Below are 15,889 nucleotides of genomic sequence, written 5' to 3'. Positions count from 1 at the left end.
AAAAGAGACTGGGTTGTTTCATGTCATTTAATGTTGTCACAGTGATAATCATATTGTCTGAAGCAGATATTAATATACAGATTTTCTCCTCATTGTTGTCTCTACTAGAGCAAACTCCTGATTGATTAACGCGGCGCGAAATATCCGCCAAAGTTCAGATTTTTCAACTTGAGCGATTCACCGCCGCCGAATGCCATTTCGCGTCTCTGCATTGACTTGTAAATCACTCGCGCGAATCGTGTCCGGTGTGAATGCACCATAATACAATTTTGATTATATTTTTAGATACATACTGTGTGTTTTGTAAATGTATACATTTCTATTAAAGTAAAGTAAATTACAAAATTAATTTATGTTGTATCATAATCTGCGTGAACCCATCGTTGCCTTTATTTGATGGCTTTGCAGGGTGTTCCAAATGAGCGATTATTGTCAGTGAAGTCCACTTCAGCTGATCTACCGTGCTCAGGAAGTAGGGAGCAGTGAACACTGCGTAGGGACCATGTCGAATGGAACGTACCTCTAGTCTCGCGTAGCCAGACCTTCAGACTGACGGCAGAAGGTCTGGACTCGATCGCAGCTTTCATTGGTCAAGGACCGCCCAAGAGGTTGTTGACTGACATGTACCGCAACCAATCACAATTCGCTTTGTTCTGCGTCATGTTTAGGGGTGTGAAAATGTAAAGTTGATGTCCCTGCCTGCAATAACAGACCAGCATGCATCTATAAATTATTAATTCAAGAACGTTGTTTACTTAGATACGTAGTTTACTGCAACAATGGAGCTGCAAACTTCACATACTTTTGAAAATCCAGAGTTAAGTTGATCCCGGTAAGCACTCATTGTCACAGTTGTAAACACGATGGCGTTCTTCTTCCACGAGGGAGATTGGAGTCGCGGCATTTGTTTCCAGGCGGACCGCGCGACACACATCGCGTGGACATCCTGTGGACATCCTGTAGAATTCAACCAATCAGATGACGACTTCGAAACTCCTGAAGTGTTTCCAGATAAATGTCCCATATGCATCAGACGCTCAGCCAGCGGTCCGTGGGCGTGACGTCTGAGGCTGAGACTGAGACTACCTAACACCCAATCACTCCCCGAGCGCCACAGCAAAAAATGACTGCCCACTGCTGTGTGTGTGTGTGTGTGTGATTCCATGGTTTGCAGTGTGTGTGTGTTCACTACTCACTGCTCTTAATGTGTGTGCACTGACTTGGATGGGTTAAATGCAGAGGGAAAGTTCTGAGTATGGGTTACCATACTTTTAGGGGCATTGCGGGCTTGATTCTCAATACCAGCAGGAAATTACTGAGGTGCCCTTGAGCAAGGAACCTAACCCCCACACACTCCCTGGTCAATGCAGTGAATGGCTGTCCACTGCTCTGGGTGTGTGTGTCCACTGTTTGCAGTGTGTTCTCTACTAATGTGTGTGCACAACTTGGATAGGACAAATTCTGAGTATGGGTTGCCATACTTAGCCTTCACGTCACTTCACTTTCAGTTTCCACTAAGTGGAGAGGATATATTCAGACAGTTCATTCAGTTCTGTAATCACTCCGCTACAGCTCCACTCCAGGTTTTGCATTTCCCGCTCCATGCTTACCTGTGAGAGAGAAACCCTGCTCTGAGAGATACTGGAGCGAGAGAGCGCACTAGTCTGTGCCTCTCAAAAAATGCGATGCCCCATAAAAATACAAAAAAATGATGCTCTAAGCCACTAAGCCCTAGTAATCAAAGGCATCTGTGATGCTGCTTTGGTTCTGTATAAATGAAATGCAGCATCAGTGAAATGTATAATTTACATGAATGATTTAAGGTTTCTACATTCAATCAAAAAGAAATTAAGTTGCATTGTGCTTAGAAGCTGCATTATTCTCTCGATGCACCTATGTTATATTTATATGCAGCCTTTGCAGTGTATGCATGTTACAATTATACTACATCATAAAACATCCACTGTCTTATGTTTAAATTTCCGGGTGCTAAAGATGGAAAACCATTTATATTTATATTGTGTGAGTTTTGGGGTTGCAGTCTCCCCACCCCCTCACTCCCCTTTGAGACTGACAGCCATTCAAGGGTGTTTGAGGAGGATGAAAATAGGACAAGGAAGGTGTCAGTTTCAGCTCTGGTGTACCGAGACCTTACCTCTGACCTTTCTGTGGGGGTTGCACAGTAGAGACACAACAAACCAACAAAAGCAGACACAAACCTACGCCGGTTCCCTCTGTACGCCTGGAGACGATCATTTTACCCATTCACTTTTCACATTCTGTCTGGGATATACACAACAGCAATGCAAGTTTTAGGTTTTAGGGGGGAAAATACTGAACCCAGATGATTTTTTTACACACAAGAGTGTCATGGAACTCCTGTTTTGTCAGGAGATAAAAATCAGAAGATGAGTTTCGAACTTCAGTTCCAAGCAGACTCACAAGTCTTGCTCGCAACCTTTCCTCAAATGTCAAGCTTGTTTCTATTATATTGCTCAAACATGCTACAAATAGAAGGTCATAGAAGAAGAGGATGTCAATTGAACGGCTTCGCACATAAAAAACTAAGAATGTGTAGCGACTTCTACATGAAATGGAAAAGTTTCTGGTCAGAAACATCTGACCATCATGCTCTGCAAAACCTTTTGGTGAAATGCAAGAATGCATGTGTAATATTTGGACAGGTCCTTATCCCATCATGCGATCTAGCGTGGGGTTTAAGGGGTGAGTGTGGACTAGACAGTCTTCACCCACAGCTTTGAAAAAACATCTCAAGCTCTGGAGGCAGTCAGATGTTACCATAGTAACAAATGTCACAGAGGTCACAGTTATTTTCCATTTAATGAAGCAATCATGTATAACTGGCCAATTGATGATGTTTGTACGTTTAGAGATAGATTTTTTTTTCTGGTGAACTATCATAATTAGTATTCATCCTTTCTCACTAGTTTTAGTCATATTTTAGTCACCGGAATTGTTTTTAGTTTTAGTCTAGTTTTATTTGACTAAATATCATAATGTTTTAGTTGACTAAATCTACAGTAGATTTGGTCAACTAAAATCGAATGAGTTTAGTTAAATTGTAATGCATTAATTGAGCATTTAAGTATTAAATACCGACCGTTACTTGAATACATGTCGAACTGACATTATGACAGAACTGTTTTTTTGACCATTCAAGCGCAAAAATATATGAAAGAGGTCAAATCACTTTTTTTTTTTTTTTTACATATAATTTTTTTTTTTTTTCTGTTTTAGTTAGTATATCAGGTTAAGCTAAAGATTCAAATAAGTTTTAATACGTTTTTAAATTTCATTTCACATTTATTTAATTTCAAGTAATGAAGATATTTTTTATGGTTTTATTGAACTTTTATAACCCTGATACTTTATTGAATAATGTGTCTTTCCTCTTGACTATGAATTAAATGGGAATTAAATTAAATACAGTTAATTGTGTAACCAAAAATGTAGATATAATGCGTGACTTTTAATTATAAACAAACTACTTTTAGGGATGGTTCACCAGAAAATAAAAATTCTATCATAATTAGTACTCCCCCTCATGTTGTTCCACACGTGTATGACTTTCTATCTTCTGTGAAACACAAAAGAAGACATATTAACCCTCTGGGGTTCTTCGGGTCAAAAATGACCCGAAGCGTTTTATAATTATTATTTTTTTAAATCGTAGCTTCATCGGAATGGTCCGAAACTTGGTGACTTTATTGGTACTTGGTAGGGCTGTGCAATATATTGAAATTATCGAAATATCGCTAATGTAAATTTCGCAATATGCAAATTGCAATGGCACGCAATATCTGAATGATTTGAATAGGCTACTTCAACATTGTGAAAAGTGTACGTTTTAGGTTGATGCATATAGCAGAGAATAGACTGAGCACACGACTGTTACTCATGTGACTTGCTTTACGTTAAAAAGAGTTATTAAACGCAATAACTTGCGAAAAACAACTCTTTGAAGTCTAGCGTTGTCTGATACACACACCGAAACGTGCACACAAGCCATTCTTTTTTACGTGTCTTGTTACACACTCGAACTATCAAATACATACAGTTATGTCAAAATGGCTGTCTTGATGAGTAATCATGTAAACACAGTCGGTTATGCTTTAAGTGAAGGATATCAGCTGGGGAAAGAAATAGATTTTACACACTTAAAACAATATCGTATCGCATTATTTAACAAGGATATTGCATATCGCTTTCTTCTTCAATATCCTAGTACTTGGTATATGAACACCCAAAAAAATTGGGGACAGGATTTGAAAAGTCAAAGTGGTCGTAAAAAAAAAAAAAAACCCACTCAGGACCTTCAGGTCAAAAATGACCCCTATAGGAAATGAATGGAAAATTTGAAAAAATATGAAAATACTAGGGATGCACCGAAATGAAAATTCTTGGCCGAAACCGAAAACCGAAAAAGAGGAAACCAAGGCCGAAAACCGAAAACCGAAACACCGAAATAAATTATGCCAATTATTAGTACCATTGGATTTATGGCTATGACTGTTTACTAACTTTACTAAAATCAAGGCATTGTAATTGCATAAATTAATATTAAAGTTTCAAAGAATAAATCAATTACAAATTATGCCAATATTTATTTAGCACATTGCAACAATGCACAGTATAAAATAAAATTCAAACTAAAATGTTTAACTTGACCCCACTCATTTGTGCATTAAATAATAATGTACAGGCCTACAGAAAGGTTTTAAAATTAAAAGTTCTCTCATAAAAACAAAGTACATTTAGGTCTAGTGCATTTAAAATTTTTCTCTGTAGGACTACTACAAGAAAGTGCATTCAGAACAAGTGAAACTGCTTAAGGATAAAACAATTTTCTCTGTAGGCCTTCAACATAATAGTGTATCAAAGCAAAGACTGCCATAGCCCATATGTTAACTGTAGAGTAGGGGTGTAGCGACACACAAAACTGACGGTTCAGGACAACAGTTTTACAAAATGACTTTTATTTATTTTTATTGGTTTACTGAAAAAAAAAAGTATCTGTCCTTAAATGAATTAAATTATAACTAAAAGTGTATTGAAGATATTGCTGTAAACTATATGGGGAGCCCTTACTTGCACATTAATATTAAAGGTTAACAACAGAGCCCAAACTATTAGCCTAAATTCAGTTGCTATTTATTTTTAGGTCTAATAATCAACACTCAAATAACATAGTACGCAAACATGTAAACTTCACATAAGGCAGTTTTTGCAATAACTAATAATCTAATAATAAAATAGTTTTTTCTCCAATTCGTTGTTGAAATATAATCATTTATACACAGTGTCTGTCATTTTCATGAAAGGTTTATTTAAACATACAGGAGATAATCAAGATCTCATTAACAGGTTAAGTAGAATATAATGAATATAACGGCTAATATAGGTCATATATTTAGTGAAAGAGTTGATTTACTCTAGTGAATAAAATTCTGTGGACACTGAATGACTGCCTGAGGTAAATGTGATGCTAAAGTTACATGACATTGTTTAGGCTAGTTTACAAGCAGTTATATTGACGTCTTTTCGCTGCTGAAACACTGATTGAGCGATTACACCACATATGATACGTGACAGTGAGTGTTAATGTATCCTCAACATACCTTAGATGTTCATTCATGTTTATTCTTAAGGAAGAGATGATCGATCGCGCTCACAGATATTCGCGTTCACGCGCGCGCGCCGCGGCTTGAACTGTGATGTGATCAGTGATGCCACATTAAAGAGCGTCAAAACGCCATTTATCGTTTGAATTTCGTGATACATGTGGATCAATTTTTGTGTGGGAACTCACAGTGAAGTCTGGTCATCTTCTCATCGAGAACATGAGCTCTGGCTGTCAGTGCTTATGCATGGAGCTGACGTGGGTGTTTCTCAAATATACTGCTTCAGACAAGCACGTGCAGGTCGCGGTTTCTGTTTGCGTCATCACAACATTTCGGCCGTGTTGTTTCGGTGATAAAAGTCTTTCGGCCGAAAACCGAAAATGCACTTTTGGGCCATTTTCGGCCGAAAATTTTCGGTGGCCGAATATTCGGTGCATCCCTAGAAAATACAGAGGTTTTTTTTGCATACAATCTACAAATCAGCCAGGGTGCAGAAAAAAGGACTCAACAGTGAAGGGGTGAATCTCTAAAACATCAAGAGTGCAAAACAGACAAAAAAACTCACACACACACACTTATACACACAAAAACACACGCACACACAAATGAACGCGTGCCATTCCAAAAGCTAATTGTGTTTTTGTGTGTGTGTGTGTGTGTGTTTTTTTGTCTGTTTTGCACTCTTGATGTTTTAGAGATTCACCCCTTCACTGTTGAGTCCTTTTTTTCTGCATCCCGAAGAACCCCAGAGGGTTAAAGAATGTTGGTTACCAAACAGTTTTGATTGCCATTGACTTTGGTACGGAATTTTAAACTATCCCTTTTAAACCATCTAACATTCTATAATGAACAATTAATAGTCTTATATAAATAATAATTTGTAATATGGATTGTAACTGATTCAATTCTATTTTTCTCATTTAGTAACGCTGTTTATCAATGTGTGCTGCTGAAGAATGATTGTTTTGGTGTGTATGTGTGTGTCTTCCTTTTTAGAGCTGACATTGGTTACGATGACTCTGATGACAGAGGAGATGGTATGTTTTAAGTGTCAAATGTTATCCAATAGCTTATTCATTTTGGGATAAATAAATGTCAGGTTAGTCGTTTTATGCTTCAGATTCCTCAGTGTTTTTTTTTTTTTCAGCAGATCTGAGCAGCACTGAGTGTGAAGAAGCAGAAAATCAAGCCTCTTTTGTACAGCTGCCTATAATCCATCCAGAGATCGATATCGAGGTGAGTAAGGTTTGCTTTATAATCTCCAGTTCTCAGTTGGGCTTGGATAGCAGGTGGAAAAAGACACTGTGCATCGCAAACATTCAAAAAGTTTAAACAAAACTTTGTTTTCCCCTCCTGACTCTAACCTTTACCAGATTTCCATGACGGTTTTCATATGTGGTATAAGAACCTTTTTTTCACTTTTTTTTTTTTGTTGCGGTGTGTCGGAAAACTCATTGACCTCTATGCCGTCTAGACACGCTTACAGTGAGTCTTTGCAGGCAGTGTTAATTTTGACAGCAAATTTTTATTTAGTTTTAATCATAGTCTTTTGACTTAAATGCCATTTAGTTTTTGTCATATTTTAGTCCCCGGAATTGTTTTTAGTTTTAGTCTAGTTTTAGTAGACTAAATATCATAATATTTTCGTCAAATCTAATTAGTTTAGTTTAATTGTAATGCATTAATTGAGCATTAAATACCGACTGTTACTTGAATACATGTCGAACTGACATTTGCATTTTGACCATTCTAGTGCAAAAATACATGAAAGAGAGGTCAAATCACTTTTTTGTTTGTTTTTTAAAAACATATAATTTTTTTAATAATTTTGTATTTCTGTTTTAGTTAGTATATCAGGTTAAGCTAAAGATTCAAATAAGTTTTAATAAGTTTTTTAATTTCAGTTCACATTTATTTAATTTCAAGTAATGAAGATATTTTTATGGTTGTATTGAACTATTATAAAACCTGATACTTTATTGAATAATGTGTCAAATACTGTTCTTAGTCTTTCCTCCTGACTATGAATTAAATGGGAATGAAATTAAATACAGTTTGTGGAACCAAAAACGTATATATAATGCGTGACTTTTAATTATAAAGAAGCTCGAAATGCACCGTGACTCTTATTTTGAAATGCCTTACTATTGCCCATTCAAGTTCAGATGAGGGAGATAAAATATGCATTGTTACAACCGTCTAAATCATATTACCATATAAACATCGTAAAGTAAACATGGTCATTATTCATCGGAATTAGTTCATAAACAATTACCTGGTATAAATGTGTGCTATTCATTGATTGAGCCGCAAAATTATGACAAATTATTCGTCAACGAAATTAACACTGTTTGCAAGGCTCAACGAAAAGGATTTTTTTTCTGCTGGCCCAGTCGGTTTAGTGGTTAAAATATTTTCTTGCCCTGCCAAGATGTTCACTGGCACCACCACAAAAAATGTATGAATAAAATAAAATAGGCCTAGTTGTTGTTTTTGATCCATGTAACCTTAATAAAAACTTATCTTGTTTCAAATATTGTTAAAGACAAGTAAACAGTCAGTAATAAAATAAGAACAAACAATCAAATTATGAGCAATAGCACAAATAAATATAATAGAATAAACATACAAATGAAATAAATAGTGCTTTTTAGGTTTGTCTAACAGTATTTGTTAGGTACCGAAATTGAATAAAGTAACCGAATGTAAAAGTACACTGTATAGTAGGGGTGTAACGATTCGTTTTAACAACGATACGATTCGTATCACGATTTGAGGTTGTCGATACGATTCAAGGACGATGTTGGTTCATTTAGAACGATACGATCCGAAACGATTCAGTGACTTGAAATCGATTCAGTAACTTTTTAGCCAAAAATTGTGTGACTGAAATAAATATCTGGATACTGGTCAGTGCAGGTGAAGTTTCCAAGATTCCTGTTGTTTCTTGTAAGGGAATCCGGTATATCAATTAATTATGGATATAAACAAACAAGTAAACAACAATTAATGGCAAATGCATTCAAATTTTATTTGAATAAAGTGCAACCAACAGTTAAGGTTGAATTAAAAGGAAGTTAACCTTTTCTGCTCTCATTTTTAATATTCAATACATTTTCAATAAAAGCACAGTAAGTGCAACCAACATTTCAACAGTAGGTTAACCTGCTACTTCTGCTTTTGTTTTCCAACATAAAAATATTACAATATTAATATCAAAAATAAAGTGCAACTAACTTCTCTTCAGGTTTAATTAATAGTAGGTTTACCTGCTACGTTTGCTGTTGTTTTTCAACATTAAAATAATACAAATACAATATTAATATCAAAAATAAAGTGCAACCAACATTTCTTCAGGTTGAATAAACTGGCTGAACCTGCTACTACTCTCAGTTTAATAAACAAACAATATTTAACAAAAGATAAAATGTAACCAACAACTCTTCAATGACTCTACAGATTTACAGAAGTTTTTTTTTTTTTTTCAAAAATATCAACATGATCTGACCGCAGAACACTTCTCTGTACGTTCACTATGTCGCCAGCAGTACTAAAAACTCGCTCTGCTGGCACACTGGTGTCAGGAATGCACAGGTAACAAGCAAGGGTTGAAAGTAGGTATCGTTAGCTCTTTCTCCTGGTGGCTTGATAATTTCTCGCTCGTTGGCTTCTCCTCTGCCATGCGCCATGCTATGTTTTGTTTTCTCAAGCCCCGTTCACACCGTCAGCGACACGCAGCGACAAAGCGACACAATCCCATTCATTTCAATGAGCGCTGCTGCTGGTGCGTTGCGATGATGTCACAGATAGGCAGACTGAATCGAGTAACGTTTAACGCCTTTATCATTAAAAGTGCTAAGAAAAAACATCCATATAAAGTCTGACGTGCTTAAATCCAATGCGTTATTTCCTATGATCGATACAATCGATTGATTACCTTTTAAAACGATGTTAGATCGATATATGTCGTCCGGAAGGCCAACTTGCCGAGCACTGATCGATGTAGTTAGATCATAGGAAAATAAATCGATACATCGATGTAGTAGATGGATCGTTACACCCCTACTGTATAGTCTGTGTAAATTAAATGTAGATGAATCCTTATTAAAGGTTTATAACGCTGCTGTCACTTTGAGACGGAATGCACAGATCCAATATATTGCTACACATGCGTTTTCATTCTCAACCGTTTACGCTCACTTAAGAAATAATTGACTATGTTTACGAAGGATACTCGCAAAGACGGGCATATTGACATCATTTTGTGAGATATGTCCATTCAAGTGCAAGAAGACGTGAATAAGAACTCGGTTCAGTATTCGATTCGCTCTGAGACGTGGCCTTCTGGGTGTGTGCACAGTGCACGAGTACCAAATTCAGTTCTCTTTCGCCTCTTCTTGCGCTTGAATGTTTAAATTGGCAAGACTTAAAAACACGTGCAAATGATGAACTTTCGTGACGATGCAGCACTGGCCCGATCGGGCAAGTGACAGTTCGGTCAACTGTCCCAAGCATCTTTTACGCTGGCCCGGGGCCATCGGGCAGTCATTATTGTAGAACCCTGCTTTGTATGTCTGTGGTAGTATACAGTTATTTATCGATTAGCGCGGTCTTCTGTTTTTTTCACTATATATTGCTGAGCTGTAGTGTTTTTCAGAGCAATTTAGATTAAAGATAAATCAAGAATCTAAATCTAAATTAAACTTTTAACACATTGCCTATTTAACACTAGCTAAAATACTGATAAATGTGGGTTTTCATTATACCTGCTTACTCACACAATTCAGTTCGCTTGTTAAAATTCCCACGACAGACCTTGCTTGTGTCTATTTGCAGTTGGGCTGAACGATATATCATTATCGTATCTATATCTAGATATTTTTTAAGATATTACTATCGAAAAAAGCAACGATATAGATTTCCCCTCTCCGCGCTCGCCCTGCATACAACTCTGGCAGTCACAACAAACATCAGTTTTACGAGTGCCCTTGAATGCACCGCTAAAGCCAGCGCGCACACACTACCAGGGACGTGGGAACTATATTGTGAGATGGGAGGCGGCGTTTCCATGGTGACGTGTCATTGCTTGTCACGTGACACACCGCAGCAGCAACAGCGCTGAATGAATGATGATCTGCTTTTATGTCATTTTTTCCTTTTTTATTCAGAATATTCACAAATGTGTTAGCTATGGCATGAAATATCTGATATTCCGATTGTCAAATACATCAGAGAATCGGATCTGTTGGATTTACAACCTCTATGTTTACAACACGTGAATTCATCCACTTCTCCCGAAATACTTAAAAGTAAGTGGCTGGTGAACTGGGAATAGAATAGAGTAAACATTGAAGTTACTTACACAATGTGTATCTGATATGAATAAAATGTGTTGAATTATAATGGAAAGGATTATTATTACCTCTTCCATAGACATCAGTGTGTATTTTACAAACTCTAAATGTATTGTTTTTTTAGTACTTATGTGAATTTATATGTTTGAAACCTAAAATAAACAGTATGTGGTTGAAAACACTGAAAAGTTGTGATATATGACAGCTCTGAGCGCGCCTGTCTCTGGCTAAATTCAACATTTGAATTTAGCAGTTGATCATGTGATGCACTTGATCATACGCTCCAGGGACCAGCCTAGACTGATTACACCTGTGTGATCGTACGTGCGAAAGGCTTAAAAACAATACATTTTCTGACAAATTTTTTGAAATGTAGGCTTAAATCAAACACATTTTAATTCAGATTCTGGTTTTCACCGAACATGTAGTCATATCGTATTGTATCGATATCGAGATATCTGGCATGAAAATCGAGATATGAAATTTTGTCCATATCGTTCAGCCCTAATTTGCAGTGTGTTTATTTGCTGCTGTTTTAAGTAACTGAATCTGGTATTATAACAATCGCATCACCAACTCGGTTTCTGGTCTGTGGTCAGCCCGTTACAATAAATAGAGTGACAGACACATTATTATTTATTTCTTTAGAGGTCTTAAAGGGATAGTTAATGCAAAAATGCTATGTTTATTCAATCTCAATCTCAAAGAATGATTTAACCTATTCTCCATTATATATCAGATAAAAACAAGATGTCTATTTGTTGATATTGTTATTCTTTTCATCTGTCTACCTGAACAGCTCATTGAAGCTTCAGCATCAACTTAGGTAATGTGCATGTGACTTGCTAACTTAACGCCTTGCTAATGTCACCCATTCATCGTGTTGCATGTAACGTGCATCTTGTATCATGACTCATAAAACATAATATCTAGATCAACCACGTAGAAGGTATTTGTTTTCATGCTTTGAGTTTTAAAAAAGCAATAAGCTTACTGTATACTGCATATTATGTTAGTTTATATAAGCAGTTCAGTCAAGTCGTGTAATCTGAATCTAAAAGGCCTTTTTGTAATTCCTGATATTTTCCACATGAGAGAAGAAAAAAAACTGCTGTGAAAGTGGGAATATCTTGTTTTTGACAAAACATTGGGCTGTTTTCCTATATATAGACCATTTTGGCAAGGAGTCTTTGGGAGGAAAAAAACCCTATGTAACTGAAGTACCAACACAAAACTACCAAGGGAAAAAAAAAACAGTGAAAAAAAAACCAGTAAAATGTTTTATTGCTTTAATTCTGTGTATGTCCTATTGTCAGTATCATTGCATGTTTACCATGTCCAACTTTAAACAGATTAATAGAGCTAAACAACATTTTCTTAGCATTTCCAGCATCACCTTTTTCATCTTCGTTTTTTAATCTTAATTTGTCACAAACATTCAGAACCGTCTGTTGAAGGCTTTGTTTTCTTTGGTGTAATCTTCCCTCATTGGCACGGGCTTCTGGGAAAAGAGCCAATGGGATCTGGCACAAGATTCGTGCTAACACAAATAATTTTCCCATTTGCACTTAGCATTTTAGTAGTTTAACCTTTGTTTTTTGTTGGTTAAAATCTGTGAAATCAATGATAGACATATTCATATAAATGTTGGTAACACTTTAGAATAATGGTCATTAGTTAACATTAGTTAACTACATTAGTTAACATTAACTAATAATGAACTGCACTTATAAAGCGTTTATTAATCTTTGTTAATGTTAATTTCAACGTTTACTAATGCATTATTAAAATCTTGTTAACATTAGTTAATGCACTGTGAACTAACATGAACAAACCATGAACAGCTATATTTATATTAACTAACGTTAACAAAGATGAACAAAAACAGTAACAAATGTACTGCTCATGGTTAGTTCATGTTAGTTAATACATTAACTAATGTTAAATAATGACCATTATTCTAAAGTGTTACCAAATATTTTTTTCTTTATAAAATGATAATGTTTTACTTTTTTCACCACAGTTATTTGTAATGATCATTCAACTTATAAACTGTTGTGGTCTGAAACAACAGCATGTATTTCACATCAATAGAAAACTGTACTAATACCAGTAGTGCTGGTGTCAATAATAATACTAATAATAATAATAATAATAATAATATGCATCAGCAAACCCCTTTACTCTTGATTATTTCTAATTTCACTAGCAATGAATATTACATTTAAGTTTGTGCCATTGATCTTACACTTTTTGTTAATCTGTAGAAATTCAAATTCATAATTGCAAACAAATGTTTACTGCCTGACGCTTATATTCTTGGTTAAAAGTTCATAAATGATTTAGGATGCAAGCTTTTTTTGTTACTTTTCCTCTCTGTTGTAGACTGCCAAAAAATTGTCCAGTTCTCCAGAGTCCACCAGGACTTCCTCCAAGACAGGATGTCCTCTGTACACTTTAGATATTCCCTTCGGAGAACAACTTCCACTAGAATCAATGTCATCCAGTAATTCACCACAAACAGAAGAGTCCGGACTTCAGCCATTAATTATATCCATCCCCCAATCAAGTGAGGCACAAGATCAAGTCTATAATGTTGCCCCATCCATGTCCCTTTCCCTTCCTGCAATCGTCATCCACCCCTGTGATTCTCCAGAGACAACCAAGGATGAATTTGAGGATCCCAATAAACCCAACCAATCCCTTCCTCCACAAAAGGATGATTTCCAGCTTGAGATCTTAGTGCAGGTGCCTTTCGAGTTTGGCCAACCATCACCGGCTGGGTTTCCAGACACGCGACATATCCAGGATAAAGTAATGAAGGATGTTAATGAGAAGGAAGATACTGAGGAAAACGATGGCACATTGGAAGACATGCTAGAAGAACCACGTCAGAATATAGAAGAGGATAAAACAGGAACTAACTTTCACATGTTGGAAGAAGCCAGGCAGCCTTCTTCGTCAAATGAGGTAAACGATACAGCTGAAGACATGGAGAAGCTCAGTCTGTCAATAAATGCGCAGCATACTCTGGAGGAAGGAATTCAAGAACAGAAAATGGAGCTTGTCTCTTCAGTCCGAGTCGAGATCACCAAGGCGGTTGAGGTGGAAAGCACCAAGATGGATGATGATGAGGAAACAGATGTTTTGGTGGCGTCCTGCTTGTCGCCCTCTCATTTAGGTCCCACAAGACAGGATGGAGAAACCCAAAGTTTACTCATCCATCCAACCTCTGATAAATTGGCAACCATGCAACATCAGCAAGAGGAAGGACTTGTCTTGGATCCAAGCGTTATCGACTCAGTCCTCCTTGAGGATCCAAAACTTGATAACCAAACCCTTTCCACTTGCACTCCAGAACATCCAAAAAGCAAACAACAAAAGCCAAAACTGGTCAGCGTTTCTGAAACCTCACCAACAGCCTTTGATCTCCAACCTTCAACTGTTTACTCTTCAGCAGAAGATGATTTAACTTTTGATGGTGGTGAACTTTCCACTGCTCCATATCCGACATGTAAAGACTCGATCCAGCATGCACTGCCAAGAGACGGCACTGAACCATCTCAAATATCAAAGGATCACTCTGAGGTTACTTTGGACACATGTCTGACGGTCTCTGTGACCTTCTTCAGTGCTGTTATCTGCCTGGCTGTTGGGATTCGAGAGCCTAGTGTTTTTCTGTATGTGGGATTATTCCTATTGTCCTTCTGGTTCTAATTTCTATGCCAGTTTTCTTTCCCCTTCCATCCGTTTCTCCTAAAAAGCCATAAGATTTTACCTTCTTCCTTTCTCCCCAGTGCCTTGAGGAATTCCAAAACGCAAACATTGTAATGCAAACAAATCTGGTGTAATATTTGTGTTCATGTGGTTGAAAGTAGAGTAAGAGTTTGTTAGCGTCTTTAAATTTAGGAGTTGAGCTTCTGCTTGATCTATTGCGTATCATTTAGACTTGTAGTATACAATCTTCTGTGCTTCATATACAGCCAAAAATAATAGTTTGAGCAAGCAATATGTATTTTAGCTCAATTACATCACTTAGTACCTCATACATGATTGGTCATTGGAAATGTGGCTCAGCTCATTGATTAATACACAAAGTGTGTCTATTTTGTGAGTTTCTCTGTATATGTGCTTAGCTACTGGCCCTAAAGATTGCATTTGTTGTTCTTCACAAATTTGGAGTCACTTGTGAATGGGATGACTTGGGATGGTGTGTGTATGTTGTTTCATGTGTGATAAGAAATTATGCGAGACTGGGCAAACGGTGCGGGATATTTGAGAGCAGAATTTTAGGAAAGTTTGAGTTTTAAGTTGTTTAGTTACACCACAAGTGTTTGTCTTCAAAACTAACAGAGCATCTTGGTATGAAATGTTTTAAGATAGTGAGTTCGTACATTTAAATGACACTGTGAAATTATGTTTGTTATATGTGATCATTTTGTAACATGGATTACACACTATAAACGTTTAAGTGAATGTTAAGCTTGAAGTGTATGCAAGAATTTTGCACACATCTGCTTCCAAAAGGGTAAAAAAAAAATCACTTTAGATGCTATCTTTTTACTTAGCAGACAAGTATATGGCCTTTTGCAGTGCTCTTTAGAAGCGTGCCCCAAGCCTCTGATATCACCCCAAAAGGTCATGCATTGCGCTGAAGTCATTGCATCGGGTTACAGTAGAGAAGTTAGAGCTGTTCCTTGAAAAAATCTTTCACTTGGTTCCCTTCTTCCAAAAACCTAGCCTATATTATGGGATAAATCACATTTTATTGCTTTGTCATGTCACTGAATTAATGTGCAAACAAGGTCGTGAACACTTTAGGTTCTCAATAACATGTATGTTCAAATGTATTTTGTCAATGTCAAAGAAGAAATAAAAGTCTATATAAATGAT

General features: G+C 36.6%; 1 protein-coding gene across 3 annotated transcripts in view; it reads left to right on the top strand.

The window, feature by feature from the left end:
- LOC307133209 (uncharacterized protein) overlaps positions 1–15,889 on the top strand; it is a 23,073-nt gene extending 7,184 nt beyond the window's left edge. For 2 of the 3 annotated variants that reach the window (XM_079828089.1, XM_079828090.1), the window contains exons 2-4: positions 6,639–6,679; positions 6,793–6,878; positions 13,382–15,889. In XM_079828089.1, coding sequence (XP_079684215.1) covers positions 6,639–6,679; positions 6,793–6,878; positions 13,382–14,713 — 1,459 coding nt within the window. In that variant the 3' untranslated portion in view covers positions 14,714–15,889. Of the gene's footprint in view, positions 1–6,638; positions 6,680–6,789; positions 6,879–13,381 lie in introns of all 3 variants that reach the window. The other variant, XM_079828088.1, reaches the window with a different exon arrangement.

Source organism: Gobio gobio, assembly GCF_949357685.1.
Source record: "Gobio gobio genome assembly, chromosome: 10".
NCBI classification, from domain to species: domain Eukaryota; kingdom Metazoa; phylum Chordata; class Actinopteri; order Cypriniformes; family Gobionidae; genus Gobio; species Gobio gobio.
Note: the sequence above shows the minus strand (reverse complement) of the source record. Positions and strands in the feature narration are given on the sequence as shown.